This window comes from Notothenia rossii (assembly GCF_949606895.1).
Source record: "Notothenia rossii genome assembly, chromosome: 4".
NCBI lineage: Eukaryota > Metazoa > Chordata > Actinopteri > Perciformes > Nototheniidae > Notothenia > Notothenia rossii.
Window position 1 is genome coordinate 95,149,942 of NC_136902.1, and position 17,203 is coordinate 95,167,144.

The window sequence follows — 17,203 nt, forward strand, 5'->3', positions numbered from 1 at the left end:
AACCAGAGACACTGAGGAGAGACTCTCAGACCTGCAGAGGAACCAGAGACACTGAGGAGAGACTCTCAGACCTACAGAGGAACCAGAGACACTGAGGAGAGACTCTCAGACCTACAGAGGAACCAGAGACACTGAGGAGAGACTCTCAGACCTGCAGAGGAACCAAAAAGGTGGTTATGTCATAGCCGAGAATAATATTTTGCAAGTCCTGCACACTCGAGGTCAGGAACTTTTGTTACATAAGCCTGGGAAGGTGTGTCTTATGACATAGCCATAGAATATGTCTGCTCAGTCCTGTACATCAGAGGCCACGCCCAGTTTCCACAAATATGAGTATGGAGGAGGTGTCTTTAGGTTTTTATATCCTGTTGTTGAGCATAAAGACGGTGGAAGAGAGGGAGCAAAGAGAGAGAGAGAGGGGGGGGGGGGGTTCCCTGGTATGCTCTCTCTTGGTAAGCTCTGTCCCTCAGAGCTGGGTTAATAGATCTCATAAGGTTCTCTCAGACTTGTTAAATATCTCAAATGTCTTGGTTGAAAGCTGAGTGAATTACTTTGTTGAATGAATAGAAGTGTGTTTGTGAGTATTAGTAACCGCCACCTGTGAGGGTCTTCCTCCGAATACCTGCGGGAGATAGGTATGTGTTTGTGAATGTTAGGACTCGCCATCTGTGTCGGACTAAAGGTATGGGATTGATTGAATTGAATATGCTTTTTATTATCACCGGTCCTTTTATGAGGAAATGCCTCTAAATTCTATCGGGAGATTTTAAATGTCTCGACTGAATGGGGCAGTTGAAGTTAAAAATGATGGTAATAAATGTAAAACTGTGAATTAAGGTTTCATATTAGAACATGATCACATGATATGTTTAGTATGATTATAATGTTGTAAAGAGAGAAGGTAGAAACCCTGTATAAGTTTGGACCTATATGTCTTCAAATAAACTGATCCCACCTTTTGGACTGGGACAACTTAAAGACATCTGTGCTCTCCTCTCCTGCTTCAAAGGTAAGATGGCACCCTGCCACGCTCACTCTTAGGTAGGGCCACACCTCATTACTGATATCAGAATCCTTTGGGATCGCTTAAACAGATTTAGAGAGTCGTCTGAATTGAAACAGCAGTTAATAGAACCTGGTTCTTCAGGAGTTAGTAGAGGTGAGATCTTGCTGACGTTGGTGGATCTGAGCCAAGCAGTAAACTGACATAGACTCAATAACTTCTGTTAGGTCAATTAGTAGGTCAGAGTCTTTTCCCGGAATAAATGATCAGCCCTCCCAACTCTTACAGGAGAGACTCTCAGACCTGCAGAGGAACCAGAGACACTGAGGAACCATCAGAAGAGAACCCAAACCCAGCATAGAGAGGTTCAGTGAATGTGGTTCTGAAGGTGTAGAGGTGGATCAGTGAGTCAGAGGAGACTCTGTAGAAGGAGAGAGAGCCAGCAGGATGATCCAGATACACTGCTACTCTATCACAGGGGGAGGAGGTGATGTTTGTTATGCTGTTATTGTGCCAGACAAAGTAACCACCATCATCAGAGCACTCCAGACTCCAGGACTGATCATTCCCTCCAAACACACTGTCCTCACTCTCTTCTCTCCTGCTGATGATTCCTCTGTAAGTCACTGATATACGAACCCTTCCTCTCCTCTCGACCTCCCAGTAGCAGCGACCAGTCAGAGCTTCTCTGCACATCAGCTGTTTCCAGTAGTCAAACCTCTCTGGATGATCAGGATATGGCTCCTCCTCCTCCACACGTGTCACCGTCCTGTTGTCTTCAGACAGTTTGAGTTTCCTGTGAGCTGTGTTTGTGTCCAGCTCCAGTTCACAGGCATCTGATGGAGAGAACAGCTGCAGGTTATCATCTGTTCATTTCTTAACTACTTTACTGACTGACAGGAAGTCACTCAGACTGACGTCTCATATTCACTGAGAATGATGTCTAACAACCTGATCTTCATCAGGAGGTGATCCATCAATGATCTCACACCTAATACTTATTATTGTAAAATAAGAGAGAGGGAGGAAGAGAGAGAGGGGGGGGTGAGAGAGAGGGAGGGAGGCGGAGAGAGAGGGAGGGAGGATGAGAGAGAGGGAGGGAGGTGGAGAGAGAGAGGGAGGAGAGAGAGAGAGGGAGGATGAGAGAGAGGGAGAGAGAGAGAGAGAGAGGGAGGATGAGAGAGAGAGGGAGAGAGAGAGAGAGAGGGATGATGAGAGAGAGAGGGATGATGAGAGAGAGAGGGAGGATGAGAGAGAGAGGGAGAGAGAGAGAGAGAGAGGGAGGATGAGAGAGAGAGGGAGAGAGAGAGAGAGAGGGATGATGAGAGAGAGAGGGAGGATGAGAGAGTGATTGTTTTGATTTGAGTAAGCTGCATCAGAAATGAGCTCCTGAACAAGAAATCGAAATTGGACCTAAAAAGTGAGACATTTTATAGGAAAATCTGCAGAATGAACTCCAAAGAAGAGTTAACGACATTGATCGACAGAAACCAGAGGAAGAAACGCCATTTTTGGATGTATTTTTGAGTTGAAACTACAAACTAGCTTTCAACTACCAATTGACAACTGTCAACCGTCTAGCTGTGGGCTGGCGGCTGTGGGCTGCCAGCTGTGGGCTGGCGGCTGTGGGCTGGCAGCTGTGGGCTGGCAGCTGTGGGCTGGCAGCTGTGGGCTGCTAGCTGTGGGCTGGCAGCTGTGGGCTGGCGGCTGTGGGCTGGCGGCTGTGGGCTGCCAGCTGTGGGCTGGCAGCTGTGGGCTGGCAGCTGTGGGCTGGCAGCTGTGGGCTGCCAGCTGTGGGCTGCCAGCTGTGGGCTGCCAGCTGTGGGCTGCTAGCTGTGGGCTGCCAGCTGTGGGCTGCTAGCTGTGGGCTGCCAGCTGTGGGCTGCCAGCTGTGGGCTGCTAGTTGTGGGCTGCCAGCTGTGGGCTGCTAGCTGTGGGCTGCCAGCTGTGGGCTGCCAGCTGTGGGCTGCTAGCTGTGGGCTGCTAGCTGTGGGCTGCCAGCTGTGGGCTGCTAGCTGTGGGCTGCTAGCTGTGGGCTGCTAGCTGTGGGCTGCCAGCTGTGGGCTGCTAGCTGTGGGCTGCCAGCTGTGGGCTGCCAGCTGTGGGCTGCTAGCTGTGGGCTGCCAGCTGTGGGCTGCCAGCTGTGGGCTGCCAGCTGTGGGCTGCTAGCTGTGGGCTGCCAGCTGTGGGCTGCCAGCTGTGGGCTGCCAGCTGTGGGCTGCTAGCTGTGGGCTGCCAGCTGTGGGCTGCCAGCTGTGGGCTGCCAGCTGTGGGCTGCCAGCTGTGGGCTGCCAGCTGTGGGCTGCCAGCTGTGGGCTGCTAGTTGTGGGCTGCCAGCTGTGGGCTTCCAGCTGTGGGCTGCTAGCTGTGGGCTGCCAGCTGTGGGCTGCCAGCTGTGGGCTGCTAGCTGTGGGCTGCCAGCTGTGGGCTGCCAGCTGTGGGCTGCCAGCTGTGGGCTGCCAGCTGTGGGCTGCTAGCTGTGGGCTGCTAGCTGTGGGCTGCTAGCTGTGGGCTGCCAGCTGTGGGCTGCCAGCTGTGGGCTGCCAGCTGTTACCTGCCACTGTTGGAAGGAGCTGCACCAAAGAAGGTAGCGGAACATTATAAACTGTGAATTATTTCATGAAGATAAAAAGAAAGGAAAAGAAAAGTATTCGTAAGCTAATTAATTAGCCTAGCCTCTCTTTGGAACAAAACAAGTGGTCGCCATGGAAACTGTCCAGCAGGCAAAAACGAACTTCTCAGCTCTCAGAGCAGAGGGAAGAGAGATTGAATATCCTGCTAAATGCAAGAGTGTAAATGTGAAGGACAAACACAAGGAGAAGACACTGTGTGGAAACCCAGAGGTCCTCTTCACTGACTATGCCCAACAAAAAGGAGGAAGGAAGAAGAACAACCTCATATTCTTCACTGATTCCATCTACATCTGGAAAGTAGGAATTATGCATACGTATCCAGAGAGGGCATCGGCTCAGGAGGCAGATTACAAATGTGTAAAGATGAACACCTTGACAAAGATGACCCTCTGCTCACCATCACATACTACACCAAAGGAAAGGTCATGGTCCAAGGGAAGGAAGCCAACCTGGAGTCATTCCAAGAGGCATTCCCCCTGTTGAAAGCTGAGGTGGACACAAAGAGGATCAATGTCCCCTCTGATGTCCCCTCTGATGTCCCCTCTGATGTCCCCTCTGACAGCGAAGGTGATGAGAGCCCAATAGAGAACCCCAACACCTTGTCCATCTCTGCCCCTCCCACACCGGCCAGCTCCACCAATCAGCTGAAGGAGAGTATGGCCCTGCTGGAGCTGGACTTTGCAGAATTCAAAGAGCGGACCCAGGCCAGGCAGTCTGGTCCCCCAGACAACACTCTGCAGCAGCTTAAAGAGGACCTCCAGCAGCTCAAGAGCGACAACGAGGCTTTGGCATCTGACCTCAGAGGAAGTGTAGAGGCACTCAAACAGGAGAACAGTGTGCTCCGTGTTCAGTTAGCCAAGGTGAGGGAGGATGCTGAGTGTAGAGAGAAGAGCTTCACCAGGCAGGTCCAGCACCTGACAGAGAAACTCTCATCAGTCCTCACAATGACGAGTAGAGAGACACAGACTCTTCCTGCCAGTGTCCCTGGCCCACCCTCTCTGCTCAGCACCCAGCCCAACAACACCCTGGCCCGTCCTGATACACCCACACAGCCAGCTGCCCACAGCCAGCTCTGCCCATCCCAGCCTCCCTCTACTCAGCCTGAAGAACAAGACCCACAAGTGGTCCTGCTGGCTGACTCAAACGGGAAGTTCCTGGACCCAAGAAAGCTTTTCCCTGATAAAAAGGTGCTGTCTAAACACTGCAGCCCCCCAGGCCAGGCCATGAAGCTGTTGAAAAAGGAGACCCTCAGGAGCCCTCAGTACCTGGTGATCCACACGGGAACAAATGACCTGCACACCCTCCGTAGGGACACTGCTGAGGCAGTGAGGAAAATGGCGGAGCAGGCCAGTAAGGAATTCCTCGACACCCGCATTGTGGTCTCCACCCTGCTGCCAAGGACAGACACCCCTCCTCATGTCATCCATGACATTAATATGGAGATCAGAAAAGGATGTGCCACCTTACCAAATGTCCACCTGGCCCTCCACTCAACCATTGGCCCCTGGGACCTCTATGATGGACTCCACCTACACAGAGAGAGGGTGGGGATATTTGCAAAGACCCTCAAAGATGCAGCCCTGGGACGCAGTCCTCCCACCCCCTCCTCTAGAGGCCTTATAGACCCTCCCACACCGCTTCCTCCCCATCACCACCCCAGGATCACCACCCCTGCTGTGAGGAGACACAACAGCTCAGCCTGGACCTCCCACTCCCCACGCCCCCAACACACCCAGAGGAGGCTGCTTTCACCCAGCTCAACACCTGCACAACATCAGCAGCAGAGATATGCAGCAACAGCTGCTCCTTGTCTCCCTCCCCGCCTACAGCAGCGGAGCTATGCTGCAGTTGTAGCCCAGCCTGCTGCCCCCCTCCCTCCCCCTGCTACCTCTGAACTGGGAGACATCAGGATGATGCTGCACACCCTGTGCACCCCACTTCTGTCCAGCTAAGACATTACATTTATATGTTATCGTAGTAATCAGTACAATAGCAATATTAGTGAAAGTAGTTGTTTTATTTGTTGTTTATTGTTTTTATATATTTGTCTCACTATACAGGTTCATTTTGATTGTTTGTTTTTGAAAAAAAGATGCGTTCTTTTCATATAAGCTGTTGGAATATTCAGGGACTCCACTCCTCAACCTTTGAGGTTAAGAGAATCCAGAGTTCTTAGAATCTATCAAAGATGTTGATCTAATTATATGAACAGAAACATGGTGTAAAGATGATCTGCTCTGTCCTCCAGGTTATAATGAAGGTGCCCTCTATAAAATCAAAAAACATACGCAAGGGCAGAACATCGGGGGGGATCTTGGTGTGGTATAAAGGAGATCTTTGGCATCAGATCTCAGGAGTAAAACAAGGTAAATCACACATTTGGCACATGAGTGGCCAGCCTAAACAACAATAACCGCTGCTTGGCAACCGTGTGTGGCGGTAAAGTACAAAGACATTTTGACTGGAGAGATTTTGTTTTGCCGGTATTCAACATATTTTACCAGTCATAGTCCGGCATGGGCGCGGGAAGGGGGGTGCTGAGGGCGCTGCAGCACCCCCTAGCGGCAGGCAGGGGGTGCGTAGCTCCCATGTCTGAATTATTATTCGACGGTTATTGCTGCTCCCGCTGTGCATAATCTGTGTAATATGGAGCCAATAAATTCCACATTGTTGGTAAAATAATATTTTGGCCTGCCCCGAATGTTTTCTCTGTAGCCCCGGACAATTCTACCTCAATAATATAATACATTAACCGTGCTTTACGTGAACCTCATCAAGACACTAGAAAGGACGGCAGGACTGTAATTTCCCGTGTTCAGTGAATGCAACAGAGGCAAGACACCAGACCAATCAGAGAGTTGCATGGAAATAAAAGTGTGCTTGTGTCATTCAAGCTCGCGGCTCTGTGTGTGTGCGGAAATAGCGCATTTAGTGTGTGTGAGAGAGGGGGAGAGAGAGAGGGACCGGTGCCAGCAGCAGGGACCGTGTTGTTAGCATCTGGTTAGCTAGCTGCACTAACGGACATACGGAGCTGTTTGTTCCACAACAAGCTGGAGGAGAGCTCTCCTCTCAGACTGAGAGGCTCAGGTGAGCTAAAGGACTCTCTGAGTGTTTAGATAGTTCACTTTAGTCTAAGTTATCTCAGTGGGTCTCAAACGCTTTGGTCACAAATTATTCAAAAGATTATTTCCGCGGCACACCTTCATATGATCATTATAGTTATAAAAAAAATAAGAGAATAAAGGAAAAACAGTTATGAAATACTATATGGCAGTAAAACAAGAATACAGTTTGAAAGGGGAGTGATTTGTAAAATATCCACAAAGAAAAAGAACATCTGCTTTCAGTTGTGTTTCATCTGGGTGTTGAGAGATGTATCCATAGATCTCTTCATGTTGCTCTCAAAGTGCACCAGATTGATGCTTTCAACTTCAAGATTTAAAAAAAATCTTCCCGGGAGAGCATCCCCCCGGACCCCCCTAGAGGAGGTGAGGTCCGCTCCCCACTCGTAAAAAATAGCACTTTACCCCTGCCTCTATGCCGTGAGCTGATTATCGAGCCTTCATTGTAACAGTCGCGGGTTTACTGTGTGTTTGCGTGTGGGGAGTTTTTTTGTGCGTGCTCTATAGTGCCCGTAATAGTGTTCACTGGAGTCCAGCACCTCAGCACCCCCACTCAAAATACCTTCCCGCGCCTCTGTAGTCCGGTAATTATTTACACTCTAAGAAGAGTCCTACACAACAGACATGGCGTCAAAAAGGAGTAATGTGTGGAAATATTTCGACCAGGTTAGTGAGTGCGGTGTAGAGGTCAAACTATGCCACATTAAACTTATATATACCTTGCTATACCTTGCTATACCCGCAACCTCCGCTCCAGCTGAGAGGGTCTTCTCTACAGCTGGGCTGATTGTGAATCGCACATGAAAGCTGTAGGCCTATAGCTGTCAAACTGTGATCACCAGTTCAATACATTTGACAAATTCGACTTGGTTTCTATACTTATTTGAACATGTATTTATTTCCAAAAATTATTAAAAATTCCCGAACTGTTTTTTTTTTTTTTTACCCAACTTTTTTTTTTTATAGAATATGTACATTTCGGTTACCCAGTTAACTTTTTTTTGGCGTGTCGAATATTCGAATATACATTTACTTTCAAATTCCCATCCCTACTAAATATATGAGAATGTACCTATAACAGTGAAAAGAAGAAGTGATCTTTCTGTTATGAAATGTGTATCTGTTGGTTCTGTTGGTTCTGTTGGTTCTGTGTTCACTTGTTTGTGGATCTCATGTGCAGTGTAACCTGAGCAGCTCTGAGGAATCAAACTGAAAACACACTCACACTTCCTCAGACCAGGTTTCAACCACTGCAGTCCACCATGGTCCATCCTGCAGGAAGAAACACAGTCAGGATCAGCTTCATACACCTTCACTCAAATCCACCATTAAACAGGAAGCTGTCTGTCTCTCTGTCTGTCTGTCTCTCTGTCTGTCTGTCTCTCTGTCTCTCTGTCTGTCTGTCTGTCTGTCTGTCTGTCTGTCTCTCTGTCTCTCTGTCTGTCTGTCTGTCTGTCTGTCTGTCTCTCTCTCTGTACCTGAGTGTCTCCAGTCTCCAGAGAGGACCCTCACGTCCAGCAGACAGCAGCTGCTCTCCTGAGTCTCCTGGATGATTGTAGCTCAGGTCCAGCTCTCTCAGATGGGAGGGGTTGGAGCTCAGAGCTGAAGCCAGAGAAACACAGCCTTCCTCTGTGACCAGACAGCCTGACAGACTGAACACACACACACACACACACACACACACACACACACACACACACACACACACACACACACACACACACACACACACACACACACACACACACACACACACACACACACACACACACACACACACACACACACACACACACACACACACACACACACACACACACACACACACACACACACACACACACGGAGGAAGTGGATCATCTTCATCTTTTGTAGCAGAAAACCTTCAACCAAATAGTGATGACCAGCTCTGTGGTGGTATCATCCGATCTGCAGTAACATTTCTATAGCCTAATAGCTAAAAATGATTTTTACGGTCACCATTTTAACCAATGGGATTGAATGGACAATTAGTTGAACCGGCCGGCCGGTCGTCCCGGCGTCAAGCAGACGCGAGTCCTCAGAAATGAGCCGTTTGTCATTTCTATAATTTTCGCGTCCCAGACTCCCAGGTCCTCCGGCAGCGACCCGGAAACGGATGTAGGTGCGCCATCTCGAAGGAAAACAAATTTCTCTTAAGGCTCGTCGAGGATCGATTATCGAGGAGGCTGTCTGGAGGAGCCGTAACCAAGGATATACTGATTTAGAGGAGAGAGGAGTGTCTCTGGAGGAGCTATAACCAAGGGTACACAGATCAATCAATCAATGTTTATTGATATAGCCCAATATCACAAATGTTACATTTGTCTCAGTGGACTTCACAGTTTGTACAGAATATCAGTATGACAACACGACACCCTCTGTCCTCAGACCCTCTGTCCTCAGACCCTCTGTCCTTAGACCCTCTGTCCTCAGACCCTCTGTCCTTAGACCCTCACATCGTACAAGGAAACACTTCCAGAGAAAACCCACAGTTTAAAGGGGAACATGGGAGAAACCTCAGGGAGAGCAACAGAGGAGGGATCCCTCTCCCAGGACGGACAGACGTGCAATAGATGCCGTGTGTAAATTGAAAAGATAATACATTTGCAACATAGGTAGTCCAAATGTTTGGAAATGCATGTGTGTATAATAGGAAGATGAATCCACGAGGATATCGATCCAGGACTTATGATCCAGGACCACAGCCACGACTCAAGATCCAGGACTCGCAATCCATGACACAGGACCGAAGGATCATCCATGACTCCGGATCCCGGCGTATATAGACACCAAAAAGAAAGACATTTGGGGAAGCTGGGTTAATCGGAACATGAGAGTACACAGGTATAGACAGAGAGAAGGAAGAAGTAAGATGTCCCCCGACAAACTAAGCCTATATCAGCAAAACTAGGGGCTGAATCTAATCAGCCCTAACTATAAGCTTTATCAAAAAGGAAGGTCTTAAGCGCACTCTTAAAAACGGATAGGGTGTCTGCCGTCCGAACACAACCTGGAAGCTGATTCCACAAAAGTGGAGCTTGATAAGAAAAGGCTCTGGCTCCCATTGTACTTTTAGAGACTCTAGGAACAACCAACAACCCTGCATTCTTGGAACGCAATGCCCTAGTAGGACAGTAGGGTATAATGAGTTCTTTAAGGTAAGATGGCGCCTGCCAATTAAGGGCTTTGTAGGCAAGAAGAAGAATTTTAAATTCTATCCTGTGTTCTATAGGGAGCCAGTGTAATTTAGTTTAGTTTATTTATTCATAGTGTCGTGGACAGTCCATCGATGAACTGTGACAGAAACCGTAAATGGTGCAGCTTTAACCGAGATGGCTAATTTCCAGCTGTTGTCCCCGGCCAGATGGTAATAGACACCCTTAAAATGACAATATATCAACAGCATTAGTTATAAGAAAATATATAAAATAAAAAGGAGGAAAGACAAGTAGATACCGGAGTGAGGATAAAAGAGAACAATAAACAACACACGTTACTACATACAGTACATGTCACATAGAGCACATCACAATCACACAACAGAAACAAGGGGCAACATCCATGATCACAACATGTAACACAACATGTAACATAACATGTATCACAACATGTAACACAACATGTAACATAACATGTATCACAACATGTAACACAACATGTAACACAACATATAACACAACATGTGACAACATGTAACACAACATGTAACATAACATGTAACATAACATGTATCACAACATGTAACACAACATGTAACACAACATATAACACAACATGTGACAACATGTAACACAACATGTAACACAACATGTAACATAACATGTATCACAACATGTAACACAACATGTAACATAACATGTATCACAACATGTAACACAACATGTAACATAACATGTATCACAACATGTAACACAACATGTAACATAACATGTATCACAACATGTAACACAACATGTAACACAACATGTAACACAACATGTAACACAACATGTAACACAACATATAACACAACATGTGACAACATGTAACACAACATGTATCACGACATGTAACACAACATGTAACATAACATGTATCACAACATGTAACACAACATGTATCACGACATGTAACACAACATGTAACACAACATGTAACACAACATGTGACAACATGTAACACAACATGTATCACGACATGTAACATAACATGTATCACGACATGTAACACAACATGTAACACAACATATAACACAACATGTGACAACATGTAACACAACATGTAACACAACATGTAACACAACATATAACACAACATGTGACAACATGTAACACAACATGTAACACAACATGTAACACAACATGTAACACAACATGTAACACAACATGTAACACAACATATAACACAACATGTGACAACATGTAACACAACATGTATCACGACATGTAACACAACATGTATCACGACATGTAACACAACATGTATCACAAAATGTAACAACATGTAACACTCACTCCATACTCACCACAGACTGTGTGCAGGTGTAGTTCTCAGTGAACCATGTGTTGCAGTGAGCTGTGAAGGTGGGATGTGTATGTGTTTGATTTGAGTGGGTAGAGAGTTCCAGTTTTGTATTGCTGTGACCGAGAATGATGACTGACCAAAAGCACTCTTCCTGAATGGGACTGATAGGTCGCCACATGTGGAGCTTCTAGTGATCAGTCTGGTGTTGTTACGTTGAGTAACCAATGAGTTAAGAGGGGGAGGGGCTGTATTGTGCAGGACTTTGTAAACCAGAACGATGTTCCTATACTTTATTAAATCTTCCCAACTCAGGATGTGATGCTTGTTGAGGATGGCACAGTGATGGGAGCGGTTAGGTTTCTGGTCCAGTACTTTGAGGGCTTGTTTGTACAGGGTTGCTAGTGGCTTCAGTGTGGAGCTGTTAGTTTGCCCCCAGCTTGTGAGACAGTATGTTAGGTGTGATGTGATCAAGGCATTCATGTATCATTTGGCAGAATTCAATGTCATCGTGTTTCTTATGTATTTAAAATGTGCTCGGCTAAACTTAACTCTTTGGGTCACTTTTTTCACTTGTGTTTTGAAGGTTAGATTAGAGTCAATAATGATTCCAAGGTACTTAACCTGAGGCACAATGTTAATATGTTCACCTGAGATGATTATAGAGGACACAATGTTGCATTTTCTTTTTGTGAAAAACATTCCAACTGTTTTGTTGACATTAAGCTGAAGACAGGAGCGGTGTATCCAGCTAGTGACCAGCACTAAAGCTGAGGTCAGTTTATCAGCAGCCTTTTGCTTTGTGTTGGCATGCACATATATCACAGTGTCATCTGCATATAGCTGTGTTTCCACATCAGGTCAGACAGATGGCAGGTCATTAATATATAGGGTGAAAAGAAGTGGACCAAGTATTGAACCTTGTGGTACTCCGGTGCTTAAGTCTAGAGCTGGAGAGAGTCGATTATTGACGGTAACATGCTGACGCCTACCAGTGAGGTATGATTCAATCCAGCTGAGTGTTAATGGAGAGCAGTTCAAAGCTGACAGTTTGGACAGAAGGACCTTATGGTCGACTGTATCAAAGGCTTTGCGTAGATCCAGAAATACTGCACCAACAACACCTCCTTTGTCAACCATTGCTTTGACCTTTTCTATAAAAAAGCAGTTGGCTGTTTCGGTTGAATAATTTGCCCTGAAGCTAAACTGCATGGGATGAAGTTGAAATGGACTGTTGTTTAAGAAGGAGACAAGCTGTTCTGACACCCACTTCTCAGCCACCTTGGATACTACAGATGTAGCACCTCGTTTCAGACTCCAGCTTACAGCTTCCTGCCTACGACCTGCCAAAGACCAGTATCGAGGAATGTTAAGCCCTCCCACTATTTTCCAAGAGGGCGTTGCCAGATTTTCAATTTCAGGTTTTAACCAGGAGATGGCGCTTCATTCACAAATACAGAAAGACAAGCTTCATGGACTTTCAGTTGTGTTTGGAAGAGCATTTGAACACATCAATATTTTAGATCAACTAAAGTATATCTAATCTTGTAATTCAATAATATATAGTCTTTATATATTAAATAATCATAATAATAATGTTTACATTACACTTCTTTATTTGTTATGCTCATATTTAACCTTTACAGTCGTTTGCTTTAATATGCAGTATATTTTTTGTATATTTTTGTGTTTGCTTCCTCCTGCTCCCTTTCGGACACATACTGTATGATTTATTATTATTATTAATATGAAGATATTATTAAGATAAGATGTCTTTATTGATTGAACATTTTAGTTTAGAATGTGCTGTCCCACGGTAATTCAGAAGGCTCACAGGTCACATTCAGACCATTATTTAAAACAATAGGTGCTTTCACACCTTCTACAGTTTGATTTGTATAGAGGGAGCTCTGTGGCTGAATGGCCAGCGATTAGGTGTGGCGCATTTATCATATGTGATCAGAGCTAACTGCCTGCCGTCAGATTTCATTTAAAAAACAGATCTGATTTTAAGACTATTTCTGCGCTCATAAAGAATGATAAGAATAAGAATAATGCGTATTGAACTGGTTTCATTAATTAGTGAGTTTATTTAACACTAGAACCGCCAATCGGGTCAATTTGTGTGATGTGTGTTGTGTGTGTGCAATGTCACTTTTTTTCAATAAAATATTAAAGTCTCCCAGTCCCTGACTTTTCCTGAAAGTGTGTTATGTAGCACCCTATGTTGTTAAAAATGGCATTCTAATAGCGGGATTTGACGGGTTTAGGTAGGCCTATACAAAAACCTCTGGCGGTTCTAGTGTTAAGGTAATTAGGTACAGTAGAAGCCCTTTTTTATCAGTAACGAATTTAGCAGTTGAACATAAAAGTCAACTAACTGAGGGTCACTTGCAATGACGGTGTTGTGTCTAACTGTAAGCTTGTCACTCAGAGTAACCTACCGTTAATTTAGCTGCTGGAGAAGAAAGATCAAGGGGGGAGGGGGGGAGAGAGCTGTGGTTGATGGGCCATTAGTTGTGTAAATACACAGCTGAGAGCTGCCGTTTCATTCAGACTGTTTAAAAAACGGTAACAACAGACTATTTTTCTTAGCGGATGCATGTCAATTTAAATCAATACATACAACTATTTTTTAAATCAATAAAAACATTTTCTAAATCCATAAAAGCATTTCAATTAATATTGGGAGTCATGTCGTTACTTTGTTGAGAATGAGGCCGTGTAATAAGCGGGATAATTTGCAGCGACTTGTTCCTTATGGGGAAAATAACACCCGTCATGCAGATCAGGATCCCTCCGCTACACTTTGGGATCCTGATCGACCGACGAAGCTCCATTTAAATATACATATTTTTAGTGAATTACTGAGTTTAGGCACGTTAATAACGTTTTAATGAAGTTGAATACAGTATATTCATATGTGTCAGTGATTTCATGTCAATTCGGCGAACAAAAACATAAATGATCGTGGTGAAGATGATGATTAAATTAGGATTCAAAATCGAGAGCCGGGCTGTATTTCCTCCCGTTCGTTTGTTTTGACTAAACAACATTATTTTGTTAAATAACAACATGTTGATGTTTTGTAAATGATCACATGTCTCTTATTTAGCACAGAGTATGATATCCGTGACATATGGATCGTAACAAAGTTCCGCTGTACATCCAGCGTACTGTATCTCACTTTATTTCACATGAGCTCCAGTGTGGAACCCCACTGCACCCCCTGGTGGATCAATGATCCATTGCAGCTGGCTTCATTATAAATACATTTATCTATCACGGGGGAGGTCTCAAGTCAAGCTGGAGGTTTTCCCTTGAGCGAGGGCAGATCACGTACCAATCACGGCCCTCGCGTTTCAAACTGTCTGAGATGAAGCACTACATCTGTACAGGTAAGATGCTCATTGGGCGGTAGTTGTTGATGTTCAAAGGGTCACCTGACTTGAAAATGGGGGTTACAATGCAGTCTTCCATGCACTTGCAAATGTCCCATGTAATACAGATGAATTGATAATTTGGGTAAGAGGGCAGACTAAGTAATCTTGCAGTGATTTAAGCATTGTAGAATCCATAACGTATGTGTCCTAAGCTGTCGAAGCTTTAAGATAATTAATGATTGCTTTGGTTTTTGATTCCGATATGGGTTGAATCAGGGGTAGACATTAAGGGTAAAAATCACAACACAACACATTTGCTGCAATAGTAATGTATGCACTAACTACACTAACTACTTGTAGTACAACATTTGAATCATCAGTTCTTCCTCATTTTCCTCAATTGTTCATATTTGGTTTATTAAAATAATGATATTGTGGTCATTGTTAAAAAATGTCAGCTATTATTATGAATATTATTATTTGTATAAAGCGCTTTCTGTCTTCCTGTCATCAGGAGTTAGAAATGTAATGGCTATGTAGTAGATTAGATTAGAACCTTCATTCTCCTGCTGGGACATTTCCCTAAAGCCAATACCTTTATATTGTCTACTCTTCACTTCCTGTCAGCAGAGGTCATTGATGTACAGAGCCGACAGAAGACCTTGTTTATATTGGCATCATATTGAGAGGTGCAAAAACCTGCTTGATAAATGCACGTTTTGTTCATCTGGATAATCTCCACATGTCTCCCCTACTTTTATAATGTTAGAATCATAAATCTAATGATAGATTATAAAAGGGTTTTAGGACGCGTCACTGCACCACTAGAAGCCAACTCCATCGATCAAGCTGGCTGAAACTTTCTCTCCCTCTTCTTCTCATGCTCCCTGTCACTCTCCTTTAACTCCTCCGGTGACTTTCTTTTATTTGAAGATAGTTTTTTGCCCGGTGCTTGGGCGGTTACCGCTGGTATTAAAACGATTTTGGCGAATGGTTAGGTGGCGCGATAGTCTGTAGTGAAGGAGCGCGCTCCCGGCATCCTGCTCGCGCTGCGCTCCGCTGTTCTGGGTCTTGCACTAGGTTATCATTCTCTTTTAGTTCTAGCTGCTTTTTTGGCCTGTGCTTGATTCCCAGTAAGGTTTTAATCTGTTGTGGCTGTCTGTTTCTACACTGCTCCCAGTTAGCATACTTTCCCAGTCAGTCTGTTGCACAGCTTGCTCAAAGTTTGCAAATTCATTTTTTGGTATTCTTAGTTGTTCCAGAGGTTTGTAAGAGTGGTGGAACCGTTTCTTTGTGAGTTTTCTGGATATTAATATTAAGTTGTGGTCAGATAGTCCAGTGATGAAATTAAATGTTTTATCCACTCTCTCAGGTTTATTACTTAATATTAAGTCTATTTGTGTCTAAGGCAGCCAGAACAGGAGTAATGTGGTCCCTTTTCCTAACTCTGGTTAGTACACGAGCTGCAGCATTTTGAATCAGCTGAAGTGACTTGACTGACTTCTTGGTACACCCTGATAATAAGGAGTTACAATAATCCAGCCTTGAAGTAACAAATGCATGGACTAGTTTCTCTGCATCGTTTTGAGGCAAGATATGCCTGATTTTTGCAATGTTACGTAGATGGAAGTAGGCGGTCCTTGAAATTGATTTTATGTGGGCGTTAAAGGATAAATCCTGATCAAATATAACACCAAGATTCCTTACAGTCTCACTGGAGGCCAAATTAATGCCATCCATAGTTAGTATATCTTTAGATAATTTGTTTCGTAGATTCTTCGGGCCAAGTACAATAACTTCAGTTTTGGTCGTGTTTAACATCAAAAAGTTTAAAGTCATCCACGTTTTTAAGTCCTTGAGGCAGTCTTGAATTTTATTTAGATGATTAATTTCATCAGGCTTGATTGATAAATATAGTTGAGTATCATCCGCATAACAATGAAAATGTACAGAATGATTCCTTATAATATTCAGTAGCGTGGATAAAAAATGAGGGGAAGCCAATAATACGTCCTTTCTTTTGGGTCGGGGGTGTGGTGGTCAATGTAATAACGTAACCAGATGAGTGATTACAGCGCCCGGTATCATTTTACACACATTTGTATCACACAGATGCAGGACTTACACACGGCTGTTATCTGACCGACAGGTCCGCACGCACTTTCCAGCCCAAACTCTAATAAGCATTCATTCACAAACTAAATCAGGAGACATTTAACGTTTTACATTCGGTTCGCTCCTTTGTTCCTCGCTGTAAACAGCTCCAGTTTGGGCATTGGCCTGTCATCAGATTTTATTTGTTGTTGCTGCTGCAGCGGAAGTTTAGTCCAATTATTTTTGATTAAATACTCAAAATCTCCACCCTCCATAATTGCACTTGCTTCAGCTGCTTGCTACTTTCTAACGGCGGTGAAAGTGGTGCAGTGACGCTATATATCTTCTATCGATTAGATTTATGATTTGAAAATTAGAAAAGTAGAGTAGACATGTGGATATTATCCAACTGAACAAAACGTGCATTTATCAAACAGGTTCGTTTTC

The 17,203-nt window shown here is 44.5% G+C and overlaps 1 protein-coding gene across 3 annotated transcripts in view; it reads right to left on the bottom strand.

Moving 5' to 3' along the window:
• The window catches only part of LOC307037540 (uncharacterized protein), a 77,208-nt gene continuing 60,005 nt past the window's right edge, over window positions 1-17,203 (bottom strand). For 2 of the 3 annotated variants that reach the window (XM_079678515.1, XM_079678517.1), the window contains 3 exons: window positions 8,237-8,410; window positions 7,984-8,030; window positions 1-1,839 (listed from right to left, as the gene is read on the bottom strand). In XM_079678515.1, coding sequence (XP_079534641.1) covers window positions 1,301-1,839; window positions 7,984-8,030; window positions 8,237-8,410 — 760 coding nt within the window. In that variant the 3' untranslated portion in view covers window positions 1-1,300. The remainder of the gene's footprint in view (window positions 1,840-7,983; window positions 8,031-8,236; window positions 8,411-17,203) is intronic. The other variant, XM_079678518.1, reaches the window with a different exon arrangement.